Source organism: Nothoprocta perdicaria, unplaced genomic scaffold, assembly GCF_003342845.1.
Source record: "Nothoprocta perdicaria isolate Ctin4 unplaced genomic scaffold, notPer1 scaffold_45, whole genome shotgun sequence".
Taxonomy (NCBI): Eukaryota; Metazoa; Chordata; class Aves; order Tinamiformes; family Tinamidae; genus Nothoprocta; species Nothoprocta perdicaria.
In genome coordinates, this window is record NW_020455699.1 from 439,109 (window position 1) to 449,488 (window position 10,380).

Below are 10,380 nucleotides of genomic sequence, written 5' to 3' on the forward strand. Positions count from 1 at the left end.
CTCATCTAGTCCAACCTTCCTGCTCCAGCAGGGACAACCAGAGCACGGGGCACAGGGTGGCATCCAGACRGGTTTGGAAGATCTCCAGAGAAGTCATTTGAAACTAAGTTGGCCTTCTGATTACTTAAAAAGCATTGATGTGACTAGTGGAGTCTTCACACTAGAGACATCAGATTATCACCCAACACGGGCATACAGCTAGTATTGTTCTGGAGTCTACTGTGTTTGGAGTACTGTCACTAGTGAGCAGTGTCAGCTGTTCCTGTTGACACAGCTAGTCAAACCTTGGAAAACAACTAGTGAAAAAGAATTCTGTGACTTATGGCCATTACCAGCTGGGTCAAATGTACAGCACAAATTTAAAAAAAATGTAATTTTGATATGATTTCATAATGTGGCTATTATGATGCCATTACATGATATGACAGCAATGTAGTATTTAACAATCTTTTAAACAGGAAGTTAACAAAAATCAGTAGGTTTCAGAGTGACAAGGAGCATACCTAGCAGATATGAAGCTATCAAAATTTTAGAGTTCTAGAAATAATCTTAGTTTGAAATCTTATTGCTAATCTTTCTGTTAGTTAATTATGCAGTTGATTAGGATCAACTGAACATTTGAATTGATATTGATATTCAAAATACTAATAGATTGTCCTGTCACTAAAGATTGGGATATAGCTTATGGCTTGGCACCTAGAAGTTCCAGCCGAAAGTTACTCAAGTAATTGTTTCTCTTGAAACAAAATTCTGAAGCACATCCTGGGTATACAGAAGTCCTATTGCTGAAGAAGTGGTGGTATGAGATACAAAAACTTGGGGCATCAGCCAGGATTGGAGTTAATTGGACTCAACTGAACAGCCATTTCTRCACAACTTCATATCTCTGTGATAGAGATGACTAATCTCCCTCTTGATTTCTTGTTTGAAGAACAGAACTAGAATTAGGAAAAGCTAATTGACAAACTTGTGTACATGCTTTAAGTACTACATTTCTTTTTGTTGTTATTTTAATAAAGTATAAACCACTTTTGATAGGTGCTGAGCATGGTTTTTGTACTGGGGAATAGGCAATTCTACTCTTGGCAATATTGGGAAAGCTTCACAGTATATTTCATTTTCTTTTGCAGAAGCAAATGAAAAATCTTATCTGACAAGGGACAATTTTTTCATTAACTGGCTTTTCCATTCAGAAACAAACAAAAATGTTGCTTACATATCCAGATACTCAAAAGATATTTAAAGGCAGTGGATTTGTTGCTGTTTTATAAAGCTGAGGAGAACATATTTATGTATCTCAGATCAAAAGCATCTAACTCAAAATTGATCTCCCTTGAACAGAGAGCTGTGGATTAAGTGGGAAAAGACGCAGCCTCACTTTCAGTTGCATTTACTGAAGTTTATGCCCTAGAGCTGGGAACTTAAAATACTGCAAGCCTTCTGGGTATCCTCAAGCACACCTCTAGTTGTCTCGAGTGAAAATGTTAGTAATCTCCCTTGGAGAAAGTGCTAGTCTCTAGCAGAAGTTTGAAAAAAAAATCTCTTTGGCTGCTTGCACTGTCAAGTTTAACTTGTTCTTACTTGCTACTGAGTGTCAAAACAATCTAGGAAAAATTGAGCAATTTAATGGATGAAACAACTTCACCACAATCCTTAGCTCCTTTAAGGAAAAAAAATAAGGATATGGTGGCCATATCTAGTGGGAGATGGATAAAATTATGTTGGAGAAAATACTTGTGCTTTCAGTTAGGAGTCCCAGGCTSCATCGTGCCCTAGGGCAGTTTCTATGTGATTGTGACTGTAATGGTGCAGTTCTGGGACTGCAGTTTTGYAAAGCTTAAGTTTTGCTCAAGCCTCAGCTGCAAAACACTGTTGGTAATGTTCTGTCAGTTCATCCTAATTTGCAATATTGCCTACTTTCTTGTAATCTCTTGAGATATTTAGTTTCTATAAAGCATTCCTGTACACAATGGACACTCTCYGTGAATCCCTAGTATTAAGATTAGTTGTGGTAAGCTCACAGCGGTTTATAGGAGGTGAGTACTGCAGAATTTTGAGACTTTTAAGTGTTTCTGCTCAGATCTGAAAAAGAAGGAGCTGCATTAATTTAACTTTTGAATGCATGAGTTGTGTAGAACTAATAGAGGTTGGACTTGGCCTAAGCAGCAAACAACCAGTGCATACCTAGAGTGTGATCAGTTTCTCTAAGACTTCCTGTAAATCTAAAGTAAGCCATCTAGAATTAGTTGTAACAAGTAACCGTGCACTATTCACTGCACTGTACAGAATACTAAAACAAGTTCTGTCTTTTCTGTCTTAAATGGGTTGTTAGTAGAGTTAGGAGGATGTCATYAAGGTGTTTAAAGTATCAGATATATTGTTATATTTTAATACCATATGACATCRTTATTATAGATCTCATCCTAAGAAGTTTATGGTGTAAACAAGCTATGCTGGAAACCAYAGCCAGCAACCTGTAGCTATAATGCAGCCCCATGCATAACAAAGCATCATTATTTTCACTCAAAASTTTCTGATTTTTGTGATGGGCTCACTGGTTTGAGTCTAAAGTGAATATTTAAACTGTGTATTGGTCCTCTCTCATGACTGTCTGCAGGACTTGTGTGTTGGGTGAAGGTGTTAGAATGCATAAGCATGATTTGAACACTCAGTAGAGAGGCAAAGGATTGAAGGGGCATGGAGACTGAACTATCCTCTGACCCTGTAGAGGTGGCTTTAAGAGAGTGTTCAAGCCCCAGCAGATGATGAAGGGAGGTTGTGTGCTGCCTGCAGTGTATCCACTCTTCAGATAAAGGACACTTTCCATTCTGTCAGGCACATTAAATCTGTCTTGTTATCTAATATTTTAATTTTTAAAATCATAGGTATCTACAACGAACAGTAAAACACCCCACCTTGTTACAGGATCCAGATTTAAGGCAGTTCTTGGAAAGTTCTGAGGTATTTAAGTTCTTCTAAGTTCTCCTATTTGTTTTAARGTATGGTAACATGCAAAGTAGTGTGTTCTCTTTGTATTGAGAYATGGTCTTCTAAATTCATATGAAATCAAGTTGGAATGTACCCTTCATGGGACAGAATGGCAGAGGACTACTTAGGCAGTGACCTGCAAACTGTTTTGCCCATACTGCTTTTAAATACTAGTAGTAAATACTTGGTAGTGACCAAAACCTTCTCTTCAGTGATTACTAATACTACATTAATTGTTCCGTCTACTTCTAAGTGAAGGTTGTCATTTACTGTTGCTAGGTTAGGTGTTAAGAGAGGTCTTTCCAAGCGAATTTGCTTCCAGGAGTCAAGCTTCTGTTTTACTGGTGGGATAATGTGAACAGGCTTGCAGTGCTGCTGGCCGTGCTAAATGTTTTGTGGATAGAGGACTTCAGTCACCAGTGCTATCAATCTGGCACCTTTCACAAACATTAAATATATTGCAAAACAGATCATCTGCTATGCTTGTATAAAAGCATCAGTCATTTTATGAATGTGCATAGTGGATTTGCTGTAATACTACACTGTCTTTTGGCCAATGTCAATATTTTAGCTTTACTAATAAGTCACAGAGGCCCTGCTACTGACAAAAGCATCATTGATAGATAACTTAAAGTGGATTTATCAATGCTGCTGACACAAAATATCAGATGTGAGGGGCAAATGATTTGACATAGGGGCCGTTTTGTACGCATATTCAGACTGACTTTAACAAAGATTAATATCAATTAAATTTAAATTTATCTTACCACGAAGTCTTCTAGGTACCTTACAAATTGACTGCTCATACAATGTTCTAGAAGTAGTTTTTGAAATCTGGCCTATATTTAAAAGTAAAGATGTCATTTTTTTTTTAATGATCCATGGTGTGAATCTTGCATTATATTTATAGAATTTTCTGTATCCTATTGTAAATGTTAGCTTTTCTGTTCATATAGTGCCAGTTGTTTCTCTGTAATGTATAGATGGCTAGTTAGGACCTTAGCTGGTTCATAATAATGTTTGACAAGTAGGTTGTTTGTTCCATTTAAATGTAAAGGTGTACAAGAAAAGTAAATAGTCTGTATTTTTAAGTTTTCCTCTGAGAATGTAAAAGTAGTAAATCTGTGAAATTAGATTCCAGTATATTGAAACACATAGGAGTAAAGAAAACACTATATCCTTTTCTTTCCCCCTTGTGCCCACTTAAACCTCCAGCCTTTTAACCAGTCTGTTTGCCCTTATTTGTCATTCAATTCTAGCTGCCCAGAGCAGTTAACACTCAGGCTCTGAGTGGAGCAGGAATATTGAGGATGGTGAACAAGGCTGCCGACGCTGTCAACAAAATGACAATCAAGATGAATGAATCGGATGCAGTAAGAGCTGATTTTTCGACTTGAATAATGAGATGAATTAATGAGGCTCAACAATTGCGTTTTAAAGCTGTAGAACTGGAAAATGGGATATTAATTTGCTTATTGGCTTGGATTCTTAGTTGTATCAGTTGACCACCCTGGCAGTATGYGGATAATTTGCTTCTTTAAAACAAGAAATGCTGCTGGTAATCTAATTTGTAATACTTGACTCTTTCATCTTTTGTCAGTGGTTTGAAGAAAAACAGCAGCAATTTGAGAATTTGGATCAACAGCTTAGGAAACTTCACACCAGTGTCGAAGCACTAGTGTGCCACAGAAAAGGTAAATTTATTTTTCTGACTGTGTAAATTTAAGTGCTCAGTGATTTAAAAAATGTTAATGAGACTGGAACTTAACAATGCTAGAGCTCTAAAGCAACAAAGTTTTACGTCAGATTTTAACACAAAAAATCTCCTAACTGTACCTTCCAATTTAAACTCTTCTGTCATTGTGGATATTATGTTTTGATATATATTTCAAATATCTCTCAGCCCTCTCTTGAACTTGAAAGTTCCTATATAGGTTAGTGTAGAAGTTTTTGTTTGGTTGGTTGGTTTTTGTTTGTTTTTTTAAAAGAGTCTAATAYTGAAACTAATGAAACTACAGTACGTGTCCATAAATGTTTCTGTAAATCTCATGGCAAGAGACTTTTATGCTGAACAAGATGTGGCCACTCAAATCCATTTAAACATCTTGTGGTTGGGTATTGTTCTATTAATTGAGTTTAAGCCCTTAATTGGGGATTTGCTAATCTTACATCAGTGCACGTAACACTATGTCATCAAAGATRGAGTTTAAGTAAGCTTTTTTTGGATAGGTCACTAGTCTTAAATTATTGGCTTTAGATTTCATTATTTCAAAGTGAGAACATACCTGCAAAATTAATATTTCAGTTGTTTGCAGCTTTTTGTCAAAGGTTGTTTTCCATCAGATGATTTTTWAAAAATCAAAACTTTAATTTGGTATTTGTGGAAGATTATAAATGTATCTTCTGGCACTACTACTTAATTTTAAACTGTGGTGGTTACCTTTCAAGACTGCTTTCAAAATGCATTAATATGTCTTAAGCTCATTTCTAAAATCTGTACCAGCAATCATTCTTTGTAGTAAAACATCTTTAGACAGCTATCCTCATGGTTAAAGAATATTTTTAAGATGAAAGAAATATGGAAAATGAATGTGATTACTATGGATTTGACATCTGCTTTTAGATGTGAAAAAACAGAATTTTATAGAGTTGTGTTAAAATTGTGAGTTTTGGGAATCAGAATTTTTTTTCTTCTACAAACATTTCTGGTGTTCTGATGATTCTGCAAAGCCATCACAGTCACAAATAAACTTGTACTTCTAATCCTTATGCAAGTTTGAATATGTTGTTTTGTTCAAAGGTCTTTCGTATATGCTAACATTGTACAGGATAACTTAAGTGCGATTTGATGAAACAGTTATCTTAAGTATTTGTTAATGAATAAGCTTAAAAACTTTGACTTCCTGGATACTAGTCACCCTGCTGTGTGCAAGCTATGTGTATTTTTTTAATATATATTATATACATGATATAGATATTRCAGGACAGTTTAAGATAGTTTAGTTGGTAAAATAGTAGAGTGGAAGCAAATTCTACTGTGGTGTTGATGTTCCCATTGAGTATTTCTTGCTACTTTGCTCTTCCAGCTGCATAGGACAGTTATTCTACAGATGAGTTAAGTGTTTTGAACTTGCTGTGTGGGTGACTTGGCTTTTGTTTTGGTGGCAGTTGGATAATACCAAAGCAACAGTATCTTCTATGTCTCRCCACACAGGACAGGCATCACATAACAGTTTCAGCAAATCTTTTAACTGATACTGGGGAATTCTGGGTGCACTTTTCTCCCAGGCGTGATTTCATTGTGATCTCTGTGGGTCATGTACATGGGCCTTATCGTGAGCTTTGGGATATAGCTTGTAGTGTTTTTTCCCTCTAGTAAAGTCAAGGTTGCTGTTGGGCAGGAGGGTCTACTCAAGAACAGGTTTTAAGCTGTTCTATATTGAAGTGTACCATAAGATATTAAGTACATACTTCTATATATGTTTTATATATTACTCTGTATTTCTCCTGTACTTCAGAGCTTTCAGTCAACACAGCTGCCTTTGCTAAAAGTGCTGCCATGCTAGGCAACTCTGAGGACCACACTGCTCTGTCTAGAGCTCTATCTCAGCTTGCAGAAGTTGAGGAGAAGATAGATCAGCTGCATCAAGAACAAGCTTTTGCTGATTTCTATGTGTTCTCAGAACTGCTTGGTGACTACATTCGTCTCATTGCTGCAGTCAAAGTGAGTACTACTAGGAATAATGTTAATTTTTGCTTAAAGTAACACTTAATGCACTCTTTAGTTTAGAGACTTGGCGTAAATGTGTGCTCCTGCGTATTTGCACACTTAATTATGCAGTTAAGACTTACTGAGCTTTTGCCTGAATTTCAACTGAGAATAAAAATGAATCCATACTCCTCACTGCTGATCCCACAATAAAAATGGTTGTGAGAGAAAAGTGGGCATGGGTTAACAGAGTCTAGACAAAATGCCAACAGTGAATATCCTCTAATTAGAACAATGCTAGTTGTGCAGTRTTTAGGGACCCCATGATAGTATTTTTGAACTTGTCAGATTTTGGGGGAAAATTACACACACCCACTTTAATTCTGCTTTCTCCGTACTTTGCTAACAAAAATAGGTATTAAGTCAATGAAAAGGTTTGATGGAATCTACACTTAGAGAAGCATTTGTGTAATGCAGCACTTCATAGTGGTTGCTTTGGTAGTGTTGTGAAGGAGCAAGGAACATAACAAAAATAAAACAATACAGGGCACTAAGATGTCAGCTCTGAACAGGCTTGCTGAGTGCCCCTCCTCTTTGTTAGGTGGTACTTAGCTATGTAAGCATGCTGCCAAATTAAATACAAAAACGCTTGTGGTAAGCGTCTTTGCAGCTTTTTCCAAATATGTGTTCCGTTAATTGGAATGTAAAGGACTCTTAACAGTTCCAAYGGGTTAATAACTTTGTCCACCTGTACAGGGTGTGTTTGATCATCGAATGAAATGCTGGCAGAAATGGCAAGATGCTCAGGTCACCTTACAAAAAAAACGTGAAGCTGAAGCAAAGCTCCAGCTTGCCAACAAACCTGATAAACTRCAGCAAGCTAAAGATGAAATTAAAGAGGTAACGCTATCACAAATTTCTGTTATTCTGGAGGTCTTGTCTTTTTTTTTTTTTTGCATCGGTTCATTCCCCATCAGTGCACTACTTTATACATTTTTTTGTTTACAAATCACTGATTCGATATTTTTCATGTTTGCTGAAATTGTTAAAAGTAATTTTTAAAAAATTAAATGTGCATAGTTGTTATTCCTTCTAAGATCTGCGGGGTGGCTGAAATCTGTCTCTCCAGAGTGTGGGAGATGGGAGGAAGGGAATATGGACAAATTTCAAAATGCTGTTAACTGTTACAGATGACTTGGGTAGAGGGGCTCATCCTTTGGATGCTAAAACTAAAGTCTGTCTAAAAGACTAGTGGAGGACTGTTCCCGTGTTTGCTTAAGGATGATGAATTTCTGTCCATATATATGTGTGTATGTATAGATGTATAATTTCAGTAAAAAAACTAACATGTTGAAGTATCATAATTTATACACTTTTCCTATCATGCTTCTATAAGGAAATTGAAGAGGTAGGACAACTTAAATATTTAATATTAATACATTCTAGTTACGCATCAGTATTCTCTCATTAAATAATGGGAGAATGTCATTGCAGTTTTCAAGCCGTGTTATGCTATTATTTCATTTGGCTGTCTCATTCATCACTGACCACAAGCTGCTTTGTTCTTAACTTTAGTATATTTTTCATAAGTGTCGAGGGTCCTTGTAGACTGGTGAAACTCTTGTTTCATCAAGAGTTGAGTGTTGGTCATCACTCTTGTATGACCGTTTTGTTGTTGTTGGTTGGCTCTCTTGATGTCACCTATCTGTCCACCATACAGGAAGTGAGCTGAAACCTCCTGACAAAAATACTTCCTGAATATTTGAAGCTATAGGAAAAATATGGTGACAGTTTCTCATTTCTAATGTGAAAAACAATTGCTTCTGTAGGATTCTTTCTTCTTTGGGTTTTTGCAGAAGGTTGTTAATAACTCACAATTTGAATAGGGTGACRCTAAGTTACTGTTGCCTTTGACATAGAATTCAGTACCTGGGAATATGTAATGATAGTCCTTCTGGCAGAGAAGTCAAACTGGAAGTCATAATAATAAAAATAAATAGTGTGTATATATGTTTGTGTGTATGTATCTGTATTAAAAATATACTGATAATTTGAATGGAGAATGTAAAGCCTTATCTCGGCATGTCTTTCTTTTGCCAGTGGGAGACAAAGGTTCAACAAGGSGAAAAAGATTTTGAACAGATCTCCAAAACCATTCGCAAAGAAGTGGGAAGATTTGAGGCATGTATAAATGTTCAGCTGGCAATTTTACATTAATAACATTCCAAGCAAAATTGTTTGAGTTTAATCGGCCATAATTAATTTACTTTATTTATTAACAGAAGGAACGAGTGAAAGACTTTAAAACCGTTATTATCAAGTACTTAGAATCTTTAGTGCAAACACAGCAACAGGTAAGAGAAAGTTTTCTCTATCCTTATAGAAGTTAATACTGCAGTGTGTTCCATATTAGGTTAATATAAAAACATGGGCTTTAAGTTCCTAAAACATAGAGAATTGACTGTAGTCTGTTGTATATTGCTGAACATAGTGATTGCTGTCACATAGTTCTTCACTATTTTCACTTGCAAGTGAGAGTAAACTGCATTAAATATGTGCTTCAACTTGCTGAAGTAGCAGTCTTTTTTTCCAGTTACAAAAATGTAATGTGCTGAATGTCTTATAGCAGTAAAATAATTTCCATTTAAAGGTGAGAATAGCAAGCTGAACTGGAAAACGAAGTTTGTCATGGGATATACATAGTGCTCAATATGTAACCATAGCTCTGTACTGTGAGCAATTTGTGCGTTTGTTAATTGTGKTTTTTTTGTCTTTCATTGTATAACAAAGTTTATGATAATATGAAGCATCCATATTCTTACTTTGTCCAGTGAGGACTAGTCCAGCACACCAATGGAAGGTGTATATATTTTCTTTTCCACAATTCTATACCTGACAGTGATTTTTTTTTCCCTTATTTCCAAGCTAATAAAATACTGGGAGGCATTCCTACCTGAAGCCAAAGCCATCGCATAAAAGAAGAATATTCCAGTTAACAAGATACTCTGGATGTTTGTCCTGGATAAAAAACTAAATTCCACAGTAAAATCACTTTAAAATCATCCAAAATACACTCTATATTTTATGAATTAACATGTGGCTCTTTTATATACTACAGCATTTTATTAACAGGCTGCATGTCCTGACCCTCTCTAAAGTGGACTGTGGCATGACGTTCTGCAGTACATTGCTGAATTGAACACTATTGTGTCTTAATACTTGCACTAAAATGTGCACTGYAAGGCCAGAAAACAGATATTTTTGTTCTTTACAATACAATGTTCTGTAGTATGTTTACCTGGTCTTTATGAAACAAATTTAATTGCATTGATTAATGTTCACTTACACATTCCTGTACAAAATCATGTTTTTGTGATTATAATAATAAAGGGATATACCTTGTGAAACATTAAGCTCTCTGGTTTGTTTTTCATAGATACGTACTATATTCTTTGAAGTAGCATTTATAACAAATTGAGGTTATAACCCTGGTAGAAGCTAGCCATCTGGGAAAGAATATCAGAGACGGTGCTAAAGATTCTTGAACAAGTATTTGTGGTAAACTATTTTTTTTTATTTGATTGTCTTTGCTACAGATGTTCTTTTTACCTGAAGTTACCACTGCCTTGGTAAACTTTAATGCCTTAGCATTTCTGATGTTCTTTTCTTAATACCTTATAAAG

The 10,380-nt window shown here is 35.7% G+C and overlaps 1 protein-coding gene across 2 annotated transcripts in view; it reads left to right on the forward strand.

The window, feature by feature from the left end:
* SNX2 (sorting nexin 2) overlaps positions 1-10,036 on the forward strand; it is a 30,675-nt gene extending 20,639 nt beyond the window's left edge. The window contains exons 8-16 of one of the 2 annotated variants that reach the window (XM_026046553.1): positions 2,886-2,961; positions 4,248-4,361; positions 4,589-4,682; positions 6,507-6,712; positions 7,454-7,597; positions 8,094-8,105; positions 8,798-8,878; positions 8,980-9,051; positions 9,623-10,036. In XM_026046553.1, the coding sequence (XP_025902338.1) occupies positions 2,886-2,961; positions 4,248-4,361; positions 4,589-4,682; positions 6,507-6,712; positions 7,454-7,597; positions 8,094-8,105; positions 8,798-8,878; positions 8,980-9,051; positions 9,623-9,673 (850 nt within the window). In that variant the 3' untranslated portion in view covers positions 9,674-10,036. The remainder of the gene's footprint in view (positions 1-2,885; positions 2,962-4,247; positions 4,362-4,588; positions 4,683-6,506; positions 6,713-7,453; positions 7,598-8,093; positions 8,106-8,797; positions 8,879-8,979; positions 9,052-9,622) is intronic. The other variant, XM_026046554.1, reaches the window with a different exon arrangement.
* Positions 10,037-10,380: the final 344 nt, after the last annotated feature.